Source organism: Nomascus leucogenys, chromosome 16, assembly GCF_006542625.1.
Source record: "Nomascus leucogenys isolate Asia chromosome 16, Asia_NLE_v1, whole genome shotgun sequence".
NCBI classification, from domain to species: Eukaryota; Metazoa; Chordata; class Mammalia; order Primates; family Hylobatidae; genus Nomascus; species Nomascus leucogenys.
The window spans coordinates 5,517,197-5,542,752 of NC_044396.1; the positions used below are offsets into that span (position 1 = coordinate 5,517,197).

Below are 25,556 nucleotides of genomic sequence, written 5' to 3' on the forward strand. Positions count from 1 at the left end.
GTATTCATAAATCTTTCACAACCTCTTAGGAATCTTTTTACATTTTCTGCCTTTTATATCTCCTGGGACAGCAATCTCTACTCTTTTCTTTCCTTTTTTAAATTGACACAGGGTCTTGCTCTGTCACCCAGGCTGGAGTGCAGTGGTGCAATCATAGCTAACTGCAACCTCGAACTCCTGGCTTCAAGCCATTCTCCTGCCTCGGCCTCCCAAAGTACTGGGATTACTGGTGTGAGCCATTGTGCCCAGCCCACATTTATTTCTTAAGTTTAGTTCATTTGAGTTAACTCAATGGATGGATTCTGTGTGTCTTCGGACAGGGCCTGGATGGGCATAGCCAACATCTGCCAGTGTGGGTCTCTTTTCTGCCCTGGGGAGCCAAATCTCAAAGGACACCACCCTTCATCCTAGCTTGGCTCCTAGTTTGTCCCCTGTCTGCCTTTGCCTTTTAGGGACTGAAGGACCCAGTTTTCATCTGCCTGTCCCTTGGGTCCCTCCAGAGGCTGCTGGTGTCTGGGGCTTCTGTGCATCCACTGACTGCTTTTCTGGTGAACAGACCTGCTCAGGATATTTCAGGCTCAGGCATGTCATGTTTCACGTGCTGGCAGAATGTGGGCCTCCTGTTCTATTTCTATCCCCTTTGGGGCGACATACCTCTTCAGATACTTAGCCACGATCCGCAGCGCCTGGATAGCCCAAATGTCGCTGATTGGGTTGCTGCCCTGGTACGCAGGCCGCGTGATGGGATTTGAAGGGCAGGGGCTCCGCAGGTGGTAGGGCAGGGTAGTGTATGACTCCAGGGCATGGCTAACAAGAAATATTGAAAGGACAGAGATGGAAAGTGTCGTCTTCCTCCTTCCCTCCATTTAGATCACAGCCTGTCTTGGAGCTGTTTGGCATTCGACCCACGGTGGATATATTATCTAACACTGATGATCGCAGTACATTCTACCAGCCCACCTCTTGCCTACAACAGTCATTACTTATAATATAAATTAATACAGTTGAGTTTACATTAACAGCATTACAGTATTTTTGAGTGGTATGTATAAGATTTTATATGGACCTTTTCTAGTGTCGATACATTTTTATGGTGTTGAATTATATATTTGAGCAACAAAAAACTACTGAATCTAAAAAATGACTTCCTTGTGGAAGATATTTGCCATTTTATACCTTGCATTGATCAAATACCATATTACCAAAAGTGGGTCATAGCTACACCAGACTCCTATGAAAATTACAGTGTAATGAGTGAGAATATAGACTTTGGGGTCAGCTGCCCAGTTGTCAATCCTGGAACAAGATATTCCTGCTGTGGACCTGGTGTGAGGCACTATCCTTCTTGTGACTGTAAGACAGGGATAAATAATAGTACTGGTTCATGATGTGGCTGTGAAAATTCGATGAGTTGACACATGTAAAGTATTTAGAAGAGTACCTGGCACATTGTACACCTTAGTATTCACTATTATTATTAATTCTTGGCCTGAAGAAAAAGCAGATCTTTTTCTCTTATGTACCCTAAACTCAGAGTTTGCTATTTCAAGAACTAAGCTTCATAGCTGCCTCCACCTGATGGCCTGCATGACTTCCAGCTCATCAACTGCAGAAGAGAACAGACATCACCATCTAGATCAGTGATGTACTGGAAACACAGTGTAACATGAACTATGTTTTGCATGAATTATAGTTTTCAGTATAATTCCCCATGGGGGCCTCTGTAGTGTTTCTGGGACACTCTCCTTTCACTTGACTGTGAAGGGAGATGACCCCATGTTTTGCATGAATTACAGTTTTCATTTTCCCTAGAATGGAGGAATTACTCTCTTCTACATATGAGAAGCAGATAATATTTTTTGGACAAATCATTAGAAAATTGTTTTGGAAATTAGTTTGTAGATGGATATTAAGGCTTTGTGGTTCTAAGCAGGGAATGTGTGAATAATGCAAGAATGAGGTGTCCACATGGGGAAGTTGGGGTGGCTGGTGAGGCCACTGTAGTCAGAGTGTGACCTCTGCCTTGCAGCACATCTAGACTGCATCAGATCCCAAATCCAAGTGCAGATTTGTTTCTCAGGGGCGGACTCACTGAGCTGAGCTCACAGAAACTATGTGTAAAGCCTGGAAGTCAGCTTAATGCTTCATGACAAGAAACATAACTGCTGAGCAGACATCAGAGTCTTCCAGATGGCACCTTCTCTCCCTACAGTCAAGCCCTGGGATGGCCACTTTATGATCAGAAGTCCATGGAGTCCTAATGAGGGGAGCTACCTCGAAGATTTAATACATGGCTTGTCCACCTTCAGAACAGGCCACTGGGCCTTACGGGCAGATTCCTCAGGCCAGGTGTTCTTTCCCTTGGGCAGTACTTGAAAGAGCAACTGCCATTATTCTCCTGCCTTCTGAGCCCACTCCCCACTTAGATTGACAGTGAAGTCTTTGGGCCTGTGAGTCACCCACTTAAGGGTGGCTGCTTTGGGTCATGACGTATTTATTATGTACTTTACAGTTAGGAAGGATAACCTTATTCCCCTCATTTCCAGACTATTAGGAGACAGCTCATCAAAGTTCTGACAATATTGACCAAAATGGAGTTAGACACAATTTTCCACAGTCTCTTGGCAGGCAACATAACATAGTGAGGGAAGCAGATCATGGCCCTGGGGGACCTGGGTGTGAGTTCTAACTCTGTCACCTCCTGCTTGTGTGAACCAGCAGTATACAAGTACCTAGGATGTGACAGTCACTGTACAGGGATGTGTAGGCATGTGCCACCATGCTTGACTAATTTGTAAAACTTTTTTTTGTGGAGATAAGGTGTCACTTTGTTGCCCAGGCTGGTCTCAAACTCCTGGCCTCAAGTGATCCTCCTACCTTGGCCTCCCGAAGTGCTGGGAATACAGGCATGAACCACTGTGCCCAGCCTGCACTGTTTTTAAAATAGGTACCACTGAGGATGAAAACATACTCTGATGCCACAGATTTTAAGTTATGTCCTGATTTCAGAGGTGTCAAAATGTGAAAAAAATGTGCATGTGCACATAGATGAACGAGGGTCATTTGGCACATGCTGAATGTGAAGTGCCTGTGGGGGCTCCATGAGGCCTGGAGCTCAGGAGCAAGGTCTGCGACAGAAATACTGATTAGGGGGCCATCGGCACAATGCAGCTGAAGCCAAGGGAACATACAGTAAGACTATGAGCAAGTCACTAAACATCTCAAACCCAGTTTTCTTGTTCAATAAAACAAAGGTCCTGTATCACACAGAGCTGCAGTGAAGTGGTGTTGTATGTGAGGTGCTGACACAATGTGCACGGTCTGGGGGTGCTCTGGAGGTGTTAGCTCTGTTCCCTGCCCTCTTCCATGACATGAAGCCTTGGGCATTGCCTAGTTAGTGAGGCCATAAGGGTAGCTGGTGTGTCCCTGAGATGATGCACACCCGCTCCAACTGCCCCTTTAGCGGCATCCCTATGGCCCTGGCTGTGGCTGTGCGGGTCCATCCTGAAGAGCAGGTTTGTGGCCCACACCAGATGTCACCTAGTCACCAACCTCTAAAGCTTGAATGTTTGATTTAGGACAGGGGGTAATGACAGCCAAAGCTAGGGATGTCGTGGGGTGCTAATCAATGAATACTTAGCATGTGTGTTGAGCAACAAAATACTACCCATAGACCTAGTACTAAAAAAGCCCCTCCAGGTGGCACCAGCACTTACCAAAGCACATCAAAGCCACTGTTGGCGACCACTTGGGCAGGCATGTGGAGGGTGTGCAGGGGATCAATCAGCCCCAGTGTGGGTTTGATGGCTCTCGAAGTGATGCCTAAAACATAAGGATTTTCAGTAGAGGCTAAAGCGATGGGCATCATTTTAAGAAGGCAAATGACTTCAGGATAATAAATCACCCTAAAAATAAAAATATGAGAAAAGGTTCATTTTCATGTAGTGAGGCAGTAAGGAGCAATGGAAAGTGATTTAGAGTCAGAAACCTGGGGTTTTCAGTGGTGTGCTGGAGCTGGCTCCTACTGGTTTCCAAGGGCCATGTGTATGCATCTCTTTCCAGCTCCTGGATGAGTGATGTCTTTGGCCGTGGTGAGAGTATTTACACCACAGAAATGGGCCAACACTACAAGTCAGGGCTTACTTGTTTATTATTAAGTTCCAGAGAGCCAGTTTACTAGCACACCACTGGTCCTCGCTCTGCAACTTACTTTGTGTCTTTGGGCAAGTCACTTAGCCTCTCTGAGTTCTCTATAAGATTAGACTATAATAGCACAGGGCCTCCAGCTCTCATTGAGCTGTTGTAGGGATCAAATGAGAGAACATTAGGTAAAAGTCTTCAGAAACTGTAAGGTAGAATGTAAGTGTTGGCCATTATCATCATCAACTTAAGAAATGTCAAAGGATAGTGCAATTTAATTTTAAAAAGAAAATTTACTAAAAATGTGCAGTTAAATGTCAATTTATTCTGCTACAAAGATCTGAAAGCAGGATATTGAGCCAGACTAAAAAGAGAGACATTTCTACCACATTAGCCAAGAGTCTGCGACAGAGAAGACAGCATAAAAATGACTAAGAAGACAGAAAGCAGAACAGAGGTTACCTGGGAAAAGGACTGGAGGGATTGGCTGGGACGGAGCATGAGGAAACTTTCTGGAGTGATGGGAATGTTTTGTGTATTGATTGGGGTGGTGGTTACATGAGCATATATGTTTGTCAAGGCTCATCAAACCAGATTCTTAAAATGTGTGCATTTTATTATACAAAAAATCACATCTCAATAAAATTGATTTAAAATGTAAAAAATACGTCAGAGAAAGGAAACAGCCATTTATCATTGATATACAGTCACCAACCTGGGCAGAGAATAGCCAATTAAGATTCATGGCATTTCAATATGCTTTCAGCGGTAATTCTCAAGAAGTTTATTACATTGTTTCATATTTTTATATGTACTTGAAAAAGGAAACAATATGTGTATATATACATACACTTTCCTTGATTCCTTGATTTTTTTCCTTTCTTTTTAAACTTGATACAAAATATTTAACATATTTATAGGGTACATGTGAGTATTGGTTGCATGCATAGAATGTGTGATGATCAAATCAGGCTCTGTGGGATATCCATCACTCTCAGTACTTTTTGGGAACATTTCAAGTCCTCTCTTCTAGCTACTCTGAAATATACAATACTTTGTTGCTGACTATCGTCACCTTCTTCTTCTATAGAATATTGGGGCTTATTCTAACTGTGTCATAACTGCTTGATTTTTAAATATTAGGATTTAAAGAAGAGTGTGGAGTTGAAAGGTAAGGGAGATAATTCAAATTATGGTTCTTACCAATTTTTACTTTCAAGGGTTCATAGTCAAAAATGGCAACCCCAGTAGTTTCACTCCCGGTTCCTGAGGTAGTTGGCACTTGAACAAAATAATATTAATTTTAATAAAGCATCTAAATAAAGGTTAGTGGACACACCTAATTCAGCCTTAGGACTGAGGAACAAAATTAGAGAAGGCAACTTTGCTGACTCTCTTGTTTGCGTGATGTATATGAATGAACACGTATGGAAGCCTAACATGTATGATGTCTATGTCTGCATTAATATGTATGTAAATCTAACATGGAAGATGTCAGTGTCTGTGTTATCATGCATGTAAGTCCAATGTGTATGATGTCTATATCTGCATTAACAGGCATGCATGAGGTCTGTATCTATATTGGCATGCATGTATGTTTAGCATACACATTGATGTCTATGCCTGCATTAATGCACTTGCGTGTTTGACATGTATCATGATTGCTAGATGAATGTTTATGTTGTTTAATATGTGTAATGTCTGTGTCTGTATTAATAGGTATGTATATTTAACATGTATGTGTGACGTCTGTATCTGTGTTAGCATGCATGTATGATGTCCACGTCTGCATTAACATACGTGCATGTTTAGCATGCACGTGTGTTTAATATGCATACCTGTGTCTGCATTAACGTGGTCATGTTTAATATGCATATTGCCTGCTTCTGCATAAATGAGTGTTAATAGGTATGGTGTCTGTCTGTATTAACATACATGTGTGTTTAATGTGCAGGTGATCTCTGTACCTGTGTTAACATGCATGTATGATTTCTGTGTCTTTGTTAACATATATGTATGTTAATCATGCACATGTGTGATGACTGTGTTGTATTAATAGCAGTGAGCTCTGGGAACCTCAGGCTCCTTGGGGGCCAGAGCCTAAGCAGCTGCAGCTGGGTCAATGCAGGCTGCCCGGCACCTCTGGTAACAAAACTCATATTTGCTGTCTCTAAAAGACATCTTTATTCCCTCTTGGCAGCAAGCACAGTGACGCTCTGCCTTTGCTGGGCTCCGTGGTTTTGTGGTTCTGTCAAGTTTCTAAACTTTACTAATCACCCCTCTGTGTGATGCTGACACAGTTTCACCAGAGGGTTCCATTTGCCAGACACCAATTATGCTGCTCCCTGCTGATCCCTCATTCACAACACAGCAGTTCATCTGCCATCGACTTACTCACATCCCATCACAAGCCCTCTTCACAATAGGGCAGGAGAGGGGAGAAGAAAGGGCAAAACTTTAAACTGAGGATATGTCCTAGTTACCAGTTAGTGCATGTTAGCTATAAAACTTTAAATAGTAATATGCTAGCAGCCATAAAAATGGCAGAGAAGAAAAGACTAGAAAATCTCAAGGTCCCCTGTGGAACAAGTGAGCTATTCTGATTTGGATTTGTACGTCTGTGCCCTGGGTAGCCACAGAACAGATGTCACCCAGCGTGATGGGCCATGCTGGCCACATGTCCCAGGGAAGAGACAAAGCCTGAGGTCAGCTGAAGAGCCATTATGTAGAAGAAAGGGTTGAGTCAACACCAGAAAAATAACAGCTAATGTTCTCCTTAAACTCTACAGTGGCTGGCAAAATGGGACAAAACAGAGAGCAGTTTAGAGGACAAAGTTGGTGACAGAGGGATCTCATCATATGTCAGTGATGACCTTCCCCCTTTTCCACAAGGTGACCCCATAGCTTAAATCTGCAAACTTTCTTTCCACTGACCCCAATTGTCTTTATCTATACAATAATGAAGATCAGAATTTTAAAATAAATGATTGGTCTCCAAACAAGGCATTGATTTGAAATGAACAAACCAGAAAGCTTTAGAAATGTATATGTTAAAAGGACTGGCTTGCATCTTTCTTAAGACCTTTTGCTAATTGCAAAATAAAACAAACAAAGAAATAAACAGTCTTTACCTGCAATCAGAGGCTTAAGAGGCACAGACACAGGCTTTCCCTTGCCAATGGGGGCACTGACATAATCTAGGAAATCAGAATGAGGGCTGGATGCGTACAGATTAGCAGCCTTACAGGTGTCCATGGTAGAGCCGCCACCGACAGCAACATAGGCATCAAAAGCTCCCTTTTGGGCAAACTCAATAGCTTCCATGAAGCTTGGAGAAGAGAAAATAAAAACCAGTATGTTTTATTTTTCAGAAATAAATTGCCATGCCATTAACTAAGGCTTGGGGTAAGTTTTGTGGTTTTTCTTTTTTTTTTTTTTTTTTTTTGAGACGGAGTCTCACTCTGTCGCCCAGGCTGCAGTGCAGTAGCATGATCTCGACTCAGTGTAACCTATGCCTCCTGGGTTCAAGTGATTCTCCCACCTCAGCTTCCCGAGTAGCTGGGATTACAGGTGCCTGCCACCACGCCTGGCTAATTTTTGTATTTTTAGTAGAGACAGTGTTTCACCATGTTGGCCAGATTGGTCTCGACTCCTGACCTCAAGCAATCTGCCCGCCTCAGCCTCCCAAAGTGCTGGGATTACAGGTGTGAGCCACCACGCCTGGTTGGGAGCAAGTTTTAATCAACAGTTAGCTTCTGCTTAAAGTAAAGAAACAATAACAACAATACAAGAATACCTTGCATCCGTTGGTTCCACCCTCACATTATCATAAACCGTAAAGGGGATGCCATTCTTCACTAGGGAATCCATAGCTACTTGCACAGGAGGGAGCTTGGAGAGGTTCTTGTCTGTCATCAAGCACACATTTTTAGCACCCATGTTTTGTAGGTCCTACAAGAAAACCTGTAAGTTAGGTTCAACTGCACTAGAATTGCAATAGACTCTTCTGGCAAACTCACATTGTACATTTTTAAAAATAGAGGATGTGATTGTTGTCATTTAGCGTGTGTCTTATGAGATATGTAACATTTACAGTAGGAGACTGTAGACATCTCGAATACTTGCCATTCCCACTTCCTTTGTAACTCCTGCTCCATATCTAATATTTGAAACAGCCATCTGAAAAAAATAAAAAGGTTTAGGTGTAGGGAGTATTTGAGAGTTGGCCAGTCCGTTTCTAAAAACCTGAAATGGTTTCTTGTTGCCTAGAGCATAAAGTACATACTCCTTAGCATGGTCTTCCAGGTCATCTCCCATCTGGTCTCACTTAAAGAAGTGTGGACACACCACACTTCCTTAAGCAAACCTCAGCTCCTGTCACATTTGAATGACTTGTCTTTTCCCAAACACATCATAAACTCTCAACGGTTCCCTTAGCTTCAAATGCCTGCCTTCCTCCATCTCCACCTGTAAAATAACTCTCAAATGTCTTACTTTCCATTCATCCACCCACCCTTGCATACCTGCCGCCCAGTCAATGCTACTGTCTTCTGTGTAGGCTCTGGTAACTCAACTATGAATAAGAGACACATGGCTTCATAAAGTTTATAGGTGAGAGAAAGGCTTTTACACTGATGGATGATGGGTCACGTTTGGCCTGAATTATATTTTATTTGATCTGTGTTATGTTTACATTTCTTTTTTTTTTGAATTGACTGACAACCCTTAAAAATCAGGATAAAAAAATTTAATAAGACCATCTGAATTTCACTTTCTCTTGAATAATCCAGCAAACTGGGAATGCATTCCCATATGGCAGTGATCTTATGAGGCTGAGTGGAGTCACACCTTAGATGGGGCCTGTGCCTTCAGTGAGCTCAGCATGGCATCACCCAGCCTGGTCATCTGTTGGTTAACTGTCGGGCCCCCGGTGACATTTTAATTAGTAATTCCTGAAGGCAGGCGCAGTGGCTTATGCCTGTAATCCTGGCACTTTGGGAGGCTGAGGTGGTTGTATCATCTGAGGTCAGGAGTTCGAGACCAGCCTGGCCAACATGGCAAAACCCTGTCTCTACTAAAAATAAAAAATTAGCTGGGTGTGGTGGTGTGCACCTGTAATCCCAGCTACTCAGAAGGCTGAGGCAGGAGAATCGCTTGAACCCAGGAGGCGGAGGTTGTAGTGAGCTGAGATCACACCACTGCACTCCAGTCTGGGTGACAGAGTGAGACTGTCTCAAAAAAAAAAAAAAGAAAAGAAAAAAAAAATTCCTGGACTAGAAGGAGACAGGAACTTAAACAAATAATTATAAGTAATTATGTAATTACAGTGTGATAAAAATGCACCAGAACTGTTACTTTACTTTGACCTCTTTTGGGATTGTTATAATTACAAAACTAAAGATTCAATATATAACAAATATATATTGGAGAATTTGTAGAATCGGGACTTTATCCTATTTTAGTGACTGTACAAAGACAGCACTCTAGACATTAGCCGTGGTCTCAGAAGGTTTATATTCCATTATACCAACCAGGTACTTTGCTAAATATGGTCCGATCAAATAGAGATTATGGAATGTGAATTAATAACAGATTTAAAATAATAATTCGTTAGCAAAATATTCTAGTTTTACTTTTTCTAGTCATTCATACAAGAAATAATGGATTGAGTGAATATACCTCAAAGGCATAATCTGTTGTTTTCCCAGAAGGTGAAAGTCCAGGGGCTAGAAATGTAAAAGTTAGCATCAAAGTGGGTCTTAAACATAAAGCATAAATGTTACTTGATAGTAAAATCCAGCAGTGAACATAAGTATTTCCTTTGAAGTCTTACCAAAAATATATTTTTTTCAGGTTTCACTGTTGCATATCAAACTAAAATCAATTCCTGCATTTCAAGATAGAATGTAATGCGGCCAGGCACAGTGGCTCATGCCTGTAATCCCAGCACTTTGGGAGGCTGAGGCGGGTGGATCACGAGGTCAGGAGACCGAGACCATCCTGGCTAACATGCTGAAACCCCGTCTCTACTAAAAATACAAAAAAATTAGCCAGGTGTGGTGGCGGGCGCCTGTAGTCCGAGCTACTCGGGAGGCTGAGGCAGGAGAATGGCGTGAACCCGGGAGGTGAAGCTTGCAGTGAGCTGAGATCGCGCCACTGCACTCCAGCGTGGCCAACAGAGTGAGACCCCGTCTCAAAAAAAAAAAAAGGAAAGAAAAAAAAAGATAGAATGTAATGCTAACTTGAGGCTAAATTTGTGAAAATAATAAAACATTTCTTCCATTATAATTAAAATATGTGTTTGAAAATACAATGCGTAACAATCCTCTAGTAAAAAAATCTCCTAGTTTAGAATTGGGTTACAATTACAGAACAACTATTAGTAAGTTCATGAATTAGAGGCTTGCTTACACTTCTTGTAGCAACTGTGATAACTTGTTTGAATTAATTTTTTTTAATTCATAGGGATAACTTATCACAGTAAGATATTTACATTTCTCAAGCTTATGCATATAAAAAACTTATTTATCTTGGTAAAATTTAATAAACTTTTTTTTTGAGATGGAGTTTCGCTCTGTCACCCAGGCTAGAGTGCAGTGGTGGGATCTCGCCTCACTGCAACCTCCGCCTCCCAGGTTCAAGCTATTTTTTTTTTTTTTTTTGAGATGGAGTTTCGCTCCGTCACCCATGCTGGAGTGCAGTGGCGGGATCTCAGCTCACTGCAACCTCTGCCTCCCAGGTTCAAGGGATTCTTCTGCCTCAGCCTTCCTAGCAGCTGAGACTACAGGCGCGCACCACCATGCCTGGCTAATTTTTGTATTTTTAGTAGAGACGTGGTTTCACCATGCTGACCTCGTGATCCACCCACCCTGGCCTCCCAAAGTCCTAGGATTACAGGTGTGAGCCACCGTGCCCGGCCTAATAAACATTTTTATAAGGTGCTATTTCCTTGCAAAAGATTAGGTTTTAATTATGGTAAAAATGATTTTCTGTCATATTGGAACAATGAAAGGGACCTAATTAAAGACTTTTATCCTTGTTTTTATCTACTTATTTATACCAATACTGGTCAGTCATAAGATAAAGTCTACAGAACAATTTTCACTATGCTTTTTCTTTTTTAAGGAAAATAGATCAGAACTAGACAACAATCTACCTTCAGCTCCCTGAGTATAAAGGCACCCTTAACCAAAACTCAAATTTATTGGATTCCTCTAGGCTTAAAAAAAAAATAATCTGTCCGGGTGCAGGGGCTCAAACCTATAATCCCAACATCGTGGGAGGCTGAGGTGGTAGGAGAGCCCAGGAGTTTGAGGGTACAGTGAGCTACTACTGTACCGCTGTACTCCAGCCTGGGTGACAGAGGGTGACCCTGTCTCTCTCTCTGTATATAAAAATCTGTTATTTCTGTTACTAAATTTTAAAGACATAAATATGATCCTAGAAAACAATGAGAATATCTTTCTGTAAATTATTAATTTTATTACCTCAAATAGGAAATTAACTAATTGTTGAAACCAACTAAGAATTCGAGAAAATCAGCTGAAGACAAAATTCTGTATTTGTTCAGAAGGGCCTTAAAGGTTGGACATGTTTCTGCCTCATAGATGGCAGTTAATGATGGACGGGGAGGTCCCTTGGCTTGTCCTGAAGGGTGAGTCACTCCTTGGGCAAGAGAAAGCCCTTGGTGAGTTACTCTCTCTGTTCTAACTCCCCAACGGGCTTCTCTGTGGGTGTCTGCTTAGGATCCTGGATGGTCAGCCTCTTTCCTTTCCAACTCTTGCCTTAATGTTTAGATCTGACCTTAGAAGAGACAAAATCAGTGGTTGTGTCAGTAATCCATGAGACATTCTTTTTTTTTTTTTTTTTTTTGAGACGGAGTCTCGCTCTGTCGCCCAGGCTGGAGTGCAGTGGCGCAATCTCGGCTCACTGCAAGCTCCGCCTCCCGGGTTCACGCCATTCTCCTGCCTCAGCCTCTCCGAGTAGCTGGGACTACAGGCGCCCGCCACCACGCCCGGCTAATTTTTTGTATTTTTAGTAGAGACGGGGTTTCACCGTGGTCTCGCTCTCCTGACCTCGTGATCCGCCCGCCTCGGCCTCCCAAAGTGCTGGGATTACAAGCGTGAGCCACCGCGCCCGGCCTCCATGTGACATTCTTAGGACATGCTGAAACTATGTTGAGTTTCCTGCTGCTCCGTGGACCACAGTGTTTGGTGTTTGGTAATGACTAAGATGTTGTGGTAACTGAAACTTTGTTATTATTTTTAAGTATTAGGAAAGGTAACATTCTTTTAAATACAATATTATTTTAAAGATTGATACAAACAAGTTTTGTTTTTCTTTCTAGGAACCACCTTGTTCTTGTTCTTTAGCCTCCAGTTTTTAGAGATGTCTTGGAACCTTCCAAAGACTTCATCTTGATTAATTCTGTTTGACGAACTCAGACATTCTTAAAATCCCATCCGTGCATTTTTAGACTTGGCAAGTAATTAAAAGAGAAAAGCATTATAAGTAGCATTAAATAGATATTTGAGACAAACACGTGATTAGTGGTATACATTCAGCTAACTTTGTGTAGAGTTACATGTTATCAATTTCACAGTGAAATGGTAACTGTTTTCATGGACCTTGCTCTCACATGCCTTGGTTTTCTTTACATACACTACCCAAATGTATTATAATGCCAAATGCAGAAATCAAAATTGTGGCTAGTTTAAAAATACAGAAGTATTACCTTGGGAGTAAGTATGAGAATGAGTTGGGCACTGGCACCTAGGGAAAATAAAAACGACAGCAAAAAAAACCTAAGGTGAAAATAGAGACCAAAAAATGAAAAGCCTTAAGCTAACTCACATTGCAGTCTAGTGCTAAGATGCTATCAAATTGGTAGTTCTTGGCAGACACTGTACAATAGAAAAAATATATATAGACCCAGAAATCACGATGGACAGAAAGTTGACTCAGCGTCTTCCCAGCGTTGTAGCATCATTCTTTCACGAATTCATTTACTCTAGCAATTCCTATCAAATGCCTGCGGGCAGCTGAGATAAACGCTCTGGGGGTACATGCAAGTTTAAGATGGGGGTCCCTGGTCTCCATGAAGCCCCAGCTCTTACTGGGTTAGAAGCACTGACCAAATCGGCCCAAGGTTAACTCTACCTGTGCGCCTCTTCTTACTTACTACCCTATGCTGGGAACTTGCCTTGTGTGTTTCCCAGTGCCTTCAAGGTGTCTAATTTTTCTTCAAGCAGGCTCTAGACCCGAGCCTCCAGGAGGTCGACTTCTCTACAGATTTCCCACGTCCTCCTTTTTGGAAACCCTCCCTCCCCTGGCTGTGGTCTCCCTTCCTGTCCTGGTCGTCTCTTATTTCTTGGACAGTCCCTTTCCCTCCTCTGGCTTCTGTTTCTCCTGCTCGCTCTCTGATCGAGGCTGGGAAGACGGTTTTATGTTTTGTTGGGTTGCCCAGAAGACCTGGGCCAGTGGTTGGGTCTCGGTAGATACTTGAGTGCATCACTTCCTCCTCCCCGCCAAAAATTCAAATCTGGAATTAAAACACCCGAGGGGGAAGGTTGGGGAGGAAGGAAAAGGGTTGATCTCAGTGGCCGTCCAGATCTCAAAAGTTCGAACTGTGAAGTCAAAGCAGACTCGAGGGCGAGTGAGAGCTGGCGCGAGTCGCGGCTGCCATCTAGTGGTTCCCGACGCGCGCGCCGGGGGAGAGGACGCGGGCCAGGCCAGGCTTGTCCTTTCACGGGTGGGCTTTGGTTGGAGGACTTTCCCTGCTTTACGCCCTCCAAGGACAAGAAAACTGAGGCAGAGGGAAGGAAAAAAAAATCCAAACTCAAAGCTTTCCAACGTGAACGCTCCTGGGAGCCCTTGCTTCCTCCCTACACCCCCACCCTTCCTCCCTACACCCCCACCCCCCACTTTTTTTTCTTCCCCAAGCTCTGAGGCTATCTCAATTCATTATTTCTACTTCTTACTTGTGGTTTGTATCCTGTCCCCTCTTGCTTTCTCGGGACCTCTACCTGTCCTGTATTTCCTAGTCCTCCCCCTCACTCTCTTTTTCAGCCTGTTGAAGAGTTTTGCGCCTGAAACTTTTCCACCTCCTACCCCCTCTGGTGGGCTCACTCTCCCTCTCTCTCCTCCCGACCTACATTTGCTGGCTTCGTTCCTAGGTCTCGGACACATTCTTTGGCCCCTGAAATCAGGCTGCTGTGTCTGCAAGTCCAGCTGTCCGGCTGTGTCCTCACTTCTCAGACCTCCGAGCGCCTCACTCTAGCAGCATGAAACGCGTGGCCACACCTTTTTGGTGGAACTTTTTCCTGCCTTCCAGGAGCCCTACTCGCCTGGGCTTCCTCTAATTGTTCTTTTACTGGCTCCTTTTCCACTCTTTCCATTCCTTAAATGTTCGTTTCTGTCCTGGGCTGCCTTCAGCCATTCTGACCCTTCCTCCTCCCTCACCCTTTAGAGCTCATTATGCACCAAGGCCTCAAACACGTCTCCACCCAAGCCCACCCAGTTTTACTGGGACCCTGCTACTCTCTGGTTCCAGTATCACCTCTCATGTGGATGACTACCAAATTCCCAACTGGCTTCTCGTGGCTCCACCTCTGCCACCTCTATTCCCCACACTGTAGTCGAGGCATATTTCCAATGATGTCACTCCCTTGTTGAAAGCTGCTTCAATGGCTCCCCATGGCTCTCACATAAAGTTCAGGCCTGCCCCTGCCTGACTGGCGCCTCAACTCACTCCATCTCTGGGTTTGGGCTCCTGGAAAAATTAACTTATTTCTTTTCCTTGAATGAGCCACAGTCTCTCTCTCTCCTCCAGAACTTTGCCCTTATTATTTCCTCTGCCTGCAACATACTTTCCTTCCCTCTTCTGGATAACTTTTGTTCTTTCCTGTCAGTTCCCCTGGGCAGCCTTCCCTGAGGCCCCAGGCTGCGAGAGACACTCTTTCTGGAGCCTCCTTTTGCGTCAAAATGTACCACACTGTGCTGTTTTTCTGCTTCTATCTGCCTGTGGATTGTGAATTTAGTGACGCCCAGGCAGGATCTCCTGTTTCTCACAACTTTATCCCCTGTGGCTAGTGCCAAGTGAGTGCCAGGCACAAAGTAAGCCTTTTGTACTGAATAAATGAGCGAGTAAATGAATACATAAGTGAATGTAGACGTTTTCATTCCCCTGACCCTCTCCTCTCTTTTCCTGGCATGCCAAGACAGAGGGCCCGAACTGGAGTGGGGGCCGGCGGGGCAGGCTGTGGGTTCCCACCTTCTTAGGATGGCCTGAAGGCACTGATGGGCTTCTTTGGACTCCTTCAGAGAAGCAGAGTGAGGCTTGGGGAGAGCAGGACCTCATCTACCTGCCCTCCTGGCTCTGGCCCCATTATTCTGACTTCCCTCCTGATATCACTGATCACCTCTTAGCCACACTCTCAGCAAAAGCCAATCTGTCTCCCATTCCCTAAATCGCAGCCCCTCTCATCTACTCAAGGACTGCCAGCAGCTCTCCCTTCTCTCCCCGAAATCATCAAAATCCCCCTCCCTGTTAGACGTTATCCATCATCAATCAGCATTTTTTTAGCTTATTCATAAGCACATTTCCTCCATCTTACATAACAAAACCAGAAACCTCTTGTTCCTCTTTCCTCTCCCACTCCCACTTCTACCTCTCTCCTTCCCTTCAGCAGGCTATACCCATTCCTCCGATTTATCTTCTCCCATTCCCTCTGGAGCCTCCTGCCATCAGCTTTTACCCCGACTCAACTGACCAGCTTCCCAGCTCACTAATGCCCTCCAGCTAGCTAACCACCCTGCTGAGTTCAGTTCTGTCTTCACGGTACCCGATGTGTCAGCGGCATCCTCCTGTTGACTCCCTCCTTCCTGGAAACATGTTCTTCCCTGGCTTCCAGGGCACCACTCAGTTTTCTTCTCACCGCATTGGCTGCTCTTGGCTTCATTTCTTTTCATGATTTTGACTCCTAACCCTGGAGGGCTCAGGGGTCAGTCCTGGAACTTTTTCTTTTCTTTCCACACTCAGTCCCTTAGTGACCTCCCCTGGTCTCATGGTCTCAAATACCTTTGATGCTGATGACTTCCACATTTTTCTTTCTGGCTTGGGCATCTCTCCCAAACTCCAGGTTCACCTGCCCACTTGGCATCTCTGCTTGGATGTCTATGAAGCGTCAACATTTTCCCTATGGAAGACTGAGCTCCTGGCGTTCTCTCAAGCCTGCTCTTCCCACAGCCTTCCTCATCCCCATCTAATGGCAATTTCATCCTTCCAGTTGTTCGTGCCAGAAAATCTTGGGGTCACCCTTGGTCCCACACTCCCATCTCCCCCTTACTCACTCTGCTCCATACCCAGGTATGCTTCACCTCTGCATACCTTCCCTGAAGGCCACAGGGTTTGCTCTCTGCATCCACTGGTCTTTCTGCAACCATTACCTTCTCAGTGAGTGTGGTCAGCTGAGTAATCACTCCTGAAGATAAGGTTCTAATCCTGGGAATCTGTGAATGTTACCCTATATGGTAAGAGGAACTTTGCAGATATGATTAAGAATCCTGGCTGGGCGCAGTGATTCACACCTGTAATCCCAGCACTTTGGGAGGCTGAGGCGGGTGGATCACCTGAGGTCAAGAGATCAAGACCAGCCTGGCTAACATGGCAAAACCCCGTCTCTACTAAAAATACAAAAATTAGCCAGGTGTGGTGGTGTGTGCCTGTAATCCCAGCTACTCAGCAGGCTGAGGCAGGAGAATCGCTCAAACCTAGGAGGTGGAGGTTGCAGTGAGCCAAGATCACACCACTGTACTCCAGCCTGGGTGACAGAGTGAGACTCCATCTCAAAAAAAAAAAAAAAAAAAGAATCTTGCCAGGTGTTGTGGCGCATACCTATAATCCTAGCACTTTGGGAGGCCAAGGTGGGAGGACTGCTTGAGGCCAGGAATTCAAGAACAGCCGGGGCAACATAGTGAGACTCCATCTCCACAAAAAATAAAGTCAGCTGCGCATGATGGTGTGAACTGTAGTTCCAGCTACTTGGGACGCTAAGGTGGGAGGATCTTTGAGGAGGCCAGAAATTTGAGATTGCAGTGAGCCGTGATCACATCACTGCACTCCAGCCTAAGTAACAGCAAGACCCTGTCTCAAAAAAAAAAAAAAAAAAAAAAAAAAAATCTTGAGATGAGATTATCCTGGATGATCTGTGTAGGCCCTAAATGCAATCACTCATACCCTTATAAAAGGGAGGCAGAGGGAGATTTGACCCAGAAGACAGAAATGTGAGCACTGAAGCAAGATGGGTGCCAGCTGTGAAGATGGAGGAAGGGGCCACAAGCTAAGGAACAGAAGGTACAGCTCTAGAAGCTGGAAAAAAGCAAGTAAGTGGATTCTGCAGCACCTCTGGGTCTTACCCAAGAGGGAGTGTGGCCCTGCACACACCTTGGCTTCAGCCTAGTAAAACTAATTTCAGACTTCTGACTTCTGGAACTGTTAAGAAGATAAATGTGTGTTAAGCCACCAGGTTCATGGTAGTTTGTTACAACAGCTGTAGGAAACTAACATAGTGAGGGCTGCTCTGAACACCTCAAAAATTGCATCCCTTCCTTCAGTGTCCCAGCCTCCTTTATGTTCTCTTTAATAACTGTCAACAGCTAATGTACTCTCAATTTTACTAACTAGTTTGTCATCTGTCCCCTGTGCCCCATGCATGGCATGGTTAGGTTGTTTTGTTCCCTGCTGTACCCCAGAGAGAACACAGTCAAAGCAGGCCTGCATTGCACATCTTTTTTTTTTTTTTTTTTGAGACACAGTCTTGCTCTGTAGCCCAGGCTGGAGTGAAGCGGCCTGATCTCTGCTCACTGCAAACTACGCCTCCCAGGTTCAAGTGATTCTCCTGCCTCAGCCTCCTGAGTAGCTGGGACCATGGGCACCCGCCACCCTGTGCAGGGCTGCACATCTGGAGAGAGAATGTGACTCTTGCCCTCCAGGGCTTTCCCACAACCTCTCTCGCCAGGCCACGCCTTGCCTCTGTCTCCTTCAGTGCTAGTTCTTTCCCCTCCATTCAGTTGTCAGCGCAGCTGCTCTATGGAATGTGTCGGGCAGAAGCCCAGAGTGCATGCTGTGTTCAATAGAGGTGGCCACACATCACCCCGTGCCCTAGCCCACTTTTCCCAGATGAAACATGGGCCCAATGATGCCATTTTCCAATTTTCCAAGATTTTCATCGGAAATCTTCTACTTTTAAAATGTTTACCCTATTAGAAAAATAAGCATGTGCAGAAGAAAGCACCATCTTGGTACTCCTGCTGTGGCAGTGCTGCTCCCCAGGAATTCACTCTCAGCTTTTTCCTTCTAGGTTAGAGTTTTGTTAAGCCTTCAACTGTCCTCCATACACATCGATGGATGTGTTCCCAACTCACTCTTGAGCCCCAGAACAATACATTCAATCACCTACTGGGGTCTCCATCTGAATGTACCAGAAGCATGCTCAACTCAAAATGCCCTAGACTGAAGCTGCCATTTTCCTCCTAACACTAACTGTCCTACAATCCCTGCCGTGGTAAATGAGCCCACTGTTTACTTGATGCCCAAGCCAGAAATCTCAGCTCTTCACTATTCAGATACAAAATCCTGTGGATTCTAACCAACCTCTCAACATTTCTATCTACCCAAGGAACTGCCTCTCTGTGCATGAAGCCATTATCTTTAGGCTGGAGCAGGATAATGACCTCTAGTCCTTCCTCTTCACTCCACATTTCCACCAGAATGCGCTAACACAGTTCTGATTATGCCATACTCCCTTCTCATGCAACCATTCCAAAAACATATTGTGTGTGTGACACTGATTCCACGGGATATGAATGGTGTTGTGTGACAAAGAGTTCTGTGATGACACAGGTTTAGAACCAAAATTTTGAACACAGCTTTAGTTTTTTTTGTAGCTTTTCGGAGCCCTGCATGTCTAACGTATATTTTGATTCTGCAAGAGGGCAATACAGCAGTAAGGAGCTTCTCAAACTTATTTGGCCATGGAATTCTTTTGTCATGGGACATTTTAAGGTATCAGCGTTTCATGGTGAGAAATATTATTCAATGGCTTTCCATTATCTACAGCACACAATTCAAATTCCTTAGTATAGGCCCAAGAACAAGGACTGTGAAGCCAGAGTATCTGGGTTCAAATTATGACTGTGCCATTTTCTTAGCTGTGTGACACTGGACAAATTCTTCTCCATGCCTTTATTTCCGTATCTATGAGGATGACAGTACCGTGTGTCATAGGGTCAGGGAAAGGATTAGAGTCACTATTATACTGATAGTCCATTCAAAGTGTGTAAGACACTGCCGGGCTCATGGTATTAGCTATATTCTTATTCATGGTCTTTTATCAGCCGTCTTCTCCATCTTTACCTCCTCCTATAAAGGTAGGTCTATTTGTCTTTTGTGTCCTGGGACTGCATCTCCATCGCTGGTGTTGCTCTTCTCTCTGCCTGACATTCCTCTCCAGTCCCTCGCCTTTCCTCCTACTGATCTCCACCTGTGAGCTCAAACTTTTCCATGTTTCCCAGGCAGACTTGTGCACTTGCACAGTCAGCAAGTATTTATCAGGTGACCAGGATGTACCTCGCATTTCTGCTGGGAGTCGGGCGTGTCATGACATTGAATACCCTGACAACTCCCTGTACATGCCAGGGAGTGTGACTCTGCGACTTGTCACATCCATCCTTCCCTTCTACACCCAGTCTGCTATAGCCGGTTTTAGCCTCGTCCCCTCATCCCATTCCCCACTAGACCTCGAACTGCTCCAGAGCCTTTCATCTTTGTATCCCCAGAACCTAGAATAATTTTTGGCACATGATATATGCCCAGTAAGTATGTGTCGATTGCATGGATGAATTTGTCTTGGCCACCGTGCCAAGCTCTCCACTGCCTGCTACGATGTGGGACCAGGTCCTCTCTGGGCCTCAGTTTCCTTAACGGTAGACAAGCAGAGTAAAGGCTGCCTCACTGCGCCCTGCAAGGCTGCATCGCGCACTCTGTGACCTCGCTGTTCCGCCTGGTGCGCGGTGGGAGCTCTGGGCGGTATCCAAATTCCCCGAATTCTTGAAAGTAAGCGGAGAAGACTGCGCAGGATGCGAGCGGGTCACACCCAGGGGGCTGCGTGAGCATCCTGCGGTCCCCTGCCCGCCCGCCGGCCCCGCACTCACGCTGCGCGTTGCAGTTGCCTCAGCAAGTACGCGACCCGGGCCCGGGCGGCTGCGGCCATGGCGCTTGGAGTCCTCTTCCCTCCTCGGGTCCCTACACCGCCCCCTCTGCCGGCCAATCACGGAGGCCGCCCGCCTCCCGCCCCCCGGCCGCGCCTGCCCACCCGCTCCGCGGGGTCACCTGTCTAAGCCCCAGCCCAGTCGGGCTCAGGGCCATTTTCCCACCGAGTAAGAACCAGAACCCCAGCTGCCCCAGCGGCACTCGCACCATCCACCCTTGAAATTGCCGTAGAAGGTAACTGCTCCGTAGGCCTCGGGTCCTGCTTTAAATCTCTTTACTTATCAACTCTATTTTTCACATGTTGAGGACTTGGGGGAAGGAAGAGGAACAGGGATATTCTTTTTCCACTGTGAATCCTTTAAAATGTTACATTCCCTTCTAAGAGTATTTTAAGTGATCAAGACCCTGCCTTTAAACTGTTTTAACAGTAAACAAGAACCTAGCAGAGCCCGAGGGTTTTTGTTAAATACTGTGTGAATGGCTTTGCTTTTGATGAAAGCAAAATGGTTTCATCAAGTTAAAACTTACCATGATTAGACTATGCTCCGGGAGGGCTTGGCAGTGCCATATCTGCCATGTCCCAGTGGAAAAGTTGATTAACGACAAAGCTCAACTTTATCAGAAAGTATCCAAAGACAGTAACAACTAAACATTTGCATTTTTAGTAATCTGTTATTATGAAATCTGAATCCTTTACAGGAGATATTAAGTTTTACAGAAATGAATTTACTGAGATCAAACTGAAAGAGACTGATGGACAGGAAGACCAAGGACAGCTATATAAACATTTCACCTCCTAATCAAACCAGCTCAGGCCAACTTGACAAATGAATCAAAAGATAATAATGTTCTATGAGAACACATGTACACAGGGAGGGGAACAACACACATTGGGGCCTGGGGGCAGGGGACAGAAGGGGGCAGGGGGCTTAATACTTAAGTGATGGGTTGATAGGTGCAGCAAGCCACCATAGCACACGTTTACCTATGTAACAAACGTGCACATCCTGCACATCTACTCCGGAACTTAAAAAAAAAAAGATAATAATGTCCTAATTAATTAATGGGTCTGTTTCTTTCTTCCCCAAACAAAACTATACCTGACGTCAAACTTAAAAACACACACACACACAAACAACTGGGGTTATAAACGTAGAGAAAGATTTAAGTGTTTTCTGGATTAATGAGGATTATTACCGTTAGTCAATGAAGCCCAAATTGATCATTTACAGGAAATCCATGTGTTCAGTGTTGAAAGTCATAAAATCTTTTTAAAAAACAGACATCGGTTTTACTACTTCGAATATTATATTTGATACCAAAAGAAGTATAAGTTTAAAAGTGGTATCACTGAAACCATTATAATTGAACTGCCCTTTTTTTTTTTTTTTTTGAGACGGACCCTCCCTCTGTTGCCCAGGCTGGAGTGGGGTGCAGTGGCGTGATCTGGGCTCACTGCAACCTCCGCCTCCAGGTTCAAACGATACTCCTGCCTCAGCCTCCCAAGTAGCTGGGACTACAGGTACCAGCCACCATGTCTGGCTAATTTTTTTATTTTTAGTAGAGATGGGCTTTCACTGTGTTGGCCAGGCCGGTCGCGAACTCCTGACCTCAGGCGATCCGCCCCCCTCGGCTCCCAAAGTACTGGGACTCTACAGGAGTGAGTCACTGCGCACGGCCTGCTTTGTGTTTTTCAGAAAGTAAACGAAAATAATCTGTACCAGGTATCCAGGTAACTGGCTTCAAGTACATTTCTACCCAGTAGTCAGAAAGTTAAAAGTCACACTAGATAAGACATCTTTATTACTTAATCTTTAAAGCAGTCACTTGCCTATCCAATTCTGAAACTGTTTTCTTTTCCTCCCCCACCCCGCTCCCGCTCTGATACACAAGCTTGTTGTAAAAATAATGCAGAAACATATACGTCAATCTAAGTCTCTGAAATATGGCCAACTCTACCTCACAGTATATCCAACGTTAAAAAGAAAAAAAAAAGGCTGTTTAAGAATAGAACTCATTCCCGGGTTTCCACCAAATTATTTCCCTAATTCTTAAATCCTCAAATAAATTCTTAATCTCCAAAGTCTCAGTTTTGGGAAAAACATTAATTTGTGCCGTCCAACACTTACATACTCTCTTGAGGGAAGGGCAATCCTGTCCCTTTAAACTCAATGAAGGCAGCGGCCAGGTCCTTCTGAGTCCCCGTACAATTACCTAGAACTTAACATTTAGTATTTATTATAGTCCTTGGTTTACAGACGGGTCCGACGGTTAGAAACTATTACTTCCTCCTCTTTCCTCCTGGGCGCTGTCCTCCTTTTCTCTTGCCACCCAAGCCAGGCAGCCCGGAATTCATCTTGCCTCCCAAGTCCCCTTTCCTCTTCCCTCCCTGGCTGGGCGGGCCTCCTTTCCTCTTGCCCCCAGGACCCTGCCGGCCTCCCTTTCTCTTGCCCTTCTGGCTCATTTTCCTCCTCTTGGCGGCCTCCTCCTGGTCCTCCTCCCTCATTTGCTTATTGGTGGCCCTCGTCACATCCAGCTGAGGCTTCTTGCTGTTCATGACACGAAGCAGCTCCAACTGGTTCTTTTTCTCGGCTGCAAAGTCCCCGAAAAGGGGTTGAAACTTCCTTTTCTTGCCGGAGCCTCGCGGCGCCTTCTCTTTGGGGAGGCGCTCTTGAAAGCGCCCCACAGAGGCGGTGGAGACCTTGGCCACCTGCATGGCGCGGCCCAGCTCCTCCTTACTCTGGTGTCCGGTAGGGTGCAAGCCGGCCGCGCTGGGCAGCTGCATCTTGTGCGCGCGGGCCAGGTTACGCAGCCGGTTCAGCTCGTTCTTGGCCACCCGTTCCTTCTTGGCCTGAATCCGCTTGGCGAACTGGTCCTCCAAGGGGTCGGCATTGCCGGGCACCTCAATCAGCCATTCTTTGGTGTCGTCCCGGGCGCGCTGGTAGCCCCAGCGCCGCCGCCACTGGCCACTCACCTCGTCCCACACCAGGTTGGTCTTCTTCTTGGGACGGATGCCCTTGAGGCGCGCGAACTGCTGCCAGCGTGTAAGTGGCCGCGGTCGGGGCAGAGGCTTCTCTCGCGGCAGGCGTGTGGTGGGCTCCGGCAGCCGCGCCACTATCGCCTCTTCCACGCGCTCCGTGGGCAGCTGCCACAGCTGGTTGATGAGCAGTTGCGTGTTGTCCCGTGCCAGGGCCTGCAGCTCGGCCTCCGGCGTGGGTCCGGCGCACCGCAGCCGGGTCGGGGGGTTCCGGTCCGACGCCAGCAGGTTGCCCAGGTCAAACTCCAGCTCCAGCTCCTTGTGCACCGTGATGCGTTGCAACTTCTCTGCCTCGTCTTGCTCTGCCTTTGCGAGCAGCTCCTCCACACTCTGGCCCTCCATGGCTCCGGCTCGGCTCACTCGCTTTGGGGCTGCAGCTGAAGTTACTTTTCCTACAGTGGCGGCCCAAACTCCGGCAACATAACCACGTGCAGATGCCGGGATGCCGAATCCGGAAAAGAAAGGTTCGCTTCCGGAGCGCCCGGAAGCGGCTCGGAACCCGGGCGACCACAGGAAAGGCCGGCAGAGGGCGGTATGGAGAGATGATGGGATTAGAAGCGGGACATTTAGGCTGGCGCCAGATAGAGGCGGAGCTGGCGCGAGCACTCCGCACTACTAGTTCCAGAGCAGGATTGGGACTACGATTCCCAGGATGCAGTGGGGCGGGAGGCGGTCTAGAGGGCGGTCCAGGGACAGCTCCGGGGGGCGGCCTAGGGGGCGGTCCAGGGGGCGGTCCGGGGACAGTCTCGCAGGCGGTGTAGAGAGGGCGGTCCTGAGGGGCGATCTAGGGGGCGGTCCTGCGGGGGCAGTTCAGGGAGTGGTCTTAGGATGGTGGTCCGGGGACAGTCTTGGGGCGCAATCCGGACGGGCGGACCGGAGGGTTCGTCCAGGGGCGCGGTCCGGGACCGGGGCGGGTGCAAATTCCTGGGACTGCCTGTGGTGTGGGGTTCCAATCAAGTGCGTGATACAATTTCAGTGTAAATCCGTTGTGAAGATGTTTAGACAGTCACCCTTCTTAGGACCAAATTGTTTCACTGGAGTCATAATCGGCTTTCAGGGTTCCTAGTTGTGGCCCGAGAAAGATAACATCCCAGAGATACTCATAGAGCTAATTGTAGAAGATTCGTTTTGTTTTGGGAGTCAGTGGCTCTGGCAATGAAGCCGCCCCGAGTGGGCGCGGGTGTGCACCGACCCTAGTGAGCTAGCTGACTTGGAGCTCCGGGATTCTGCAGTTACAGAACCTAGTCTAGTTCAATTAGTCTAGTACAATGCTGAAACTACTCCACGCTCTGCGGTTACACTGCCTGGGTTCCAATCCTGACTGTGCCACTGTTGGTCCTTCAGCAATTTTACTTGTTGAGGCCATTTTAAGGCCTGTGAGATAATGATAATAATACTTCCTAGGGTGGTAATAAGATAAATGAGTTAATATCTTCCAAGGGAGGGTTAAACGAGGGCCTGGATCATATGAGTACTCAGTACAAATTAGCTAAATACCGATTATTATTTCATTTACATAGGCTCTGGGAGCTAAGCTGAAGAGGCAGTGCTACGTGGTGTTAAGTATGAGTCAAACGGCCTACAATCAGGTTATCAGGTCACCATTACTTGGAGAGGATGTTTGACCTAAGCCTTATTTATAAATTGACAAACATAAAACATTAGTTCCTGCTACATGGTAAGAACTCAGTATGTGTTAGCTATTCGTATTAACTATGTTATTAATTATTGTATTAACTATATTTTCACAGATGAAACAAGGAGGGCTCAGAGAGGGGAAATGGCTTATCTAAAGTTATGCAGCTAGGAAATATAGGAACAAGAGATATCTTAACTCTGGTTTTAAGTCTGTAGATCTATTCTCTGCAATGTCATCCAAGCTCTTGATACTCATTTAAGTGTGGTCTGCATACCAGCAACATAATATCCCCTGGGAGCTTGTTGGAAATGCAGAATGTCAGGCCTCACTCTAGATGTAATTTATCAGAACCTTTATTTTAATAAGATCTGTAGGTGACTAGGATGTACATTTGAGTATCAGAGGCACTGTTGATTGCTTGGTTTACAGGGTTTATCTTCCTTTCACTGGGGGCCAGGTTTATCCTAGAG

The 25,556-nt window shown here is 45.7% G+C and overlaps 2 protein-coding genes across 5 annotated transcripts in view; both read right to left on the reverse strand.

Moving 5' to 3' along the window:
• The window catches only part of ADHFE1 (alcohol dehydrogenase iron containing 1), a 36,715-nt gene extending 16,264 nt beyond the window's left edge, over positions 1–20,451 (reverse strand). For 2 of the 4 annotated variants that reach the window (XR_004026152.1, XM_003274775.4), the window contains exons 1-9: positions 20,353–20,444; positions 12,875–12,912; positions 9,820–9,866; positions 8,266–8,319; positions 7,937–8,091; positions 7,272–7,468; positions 5,344–5,421; positions 3,717–3,822; positions 655–807 (exon numbers count right to left, since the gene is read on the reverse strand). Coding sequence is in view for 3 of the 4 variants with exons in the window: in XM_003274775.4 (XP_003274823.2) it covers positions 655–807; positions 3,717–3,822; positions 5,344–5,421; positions 7,272–7,468; positions 7,937–8,091; positions 8,266–8,319; positions 9,820–9,866; positions 12,875–12,912; positions 20,353–20,411 (887 nt within the window). In the remaining variant the exon portion in view is untranslated. Of the gene's footprint in view, positions 1–654; positions 808–3,716; positions 3,823–5,343; positions 5,422–7,271; positions 7,469–7,936; positions 8,092–8,265; positions 8,320–9,819; positions 9,867–12,494; positions 12,618–12,874; positions 12,913–20,352 lie in introns of all 4 variants that reach the window. The other 2 variants (XM_030794951.1, XM_030794950.1) reach the window with 2 other exon arrangements.
• Positions 20,452–22,183: 1,732 nt separating this feature from the next.
• Positions 22,184–23,905, reverse strand: RRS1 (ribosome biogenesis regulator 1 homolog). The gene has a single exon (XM_030794952.1). The coding sequence runs from the start codon at positions 23,787–23,789 to the stop codon at positions 22,692–22,694; it is 1,098 nt and encodes a 365-aa protein (XP_030650812.1). The 5' UTR covers positions 23,790–23,905; the 3' UTR covers positions 22,184–22,691.
• Positions 23,906–25,556: the final 1,651 nt, after the last annotated feature.

Bases quoted from the DNA above. Each gene is read 5' to 3' on its own strand.
- RRS1 (XM_030794952.1), bottom strand. From the start codon at position 23,789: ATGGAGGGCCAGAGTGTGGAGGAGCTGCTCGCAAAGGCAGAGCAAGAC.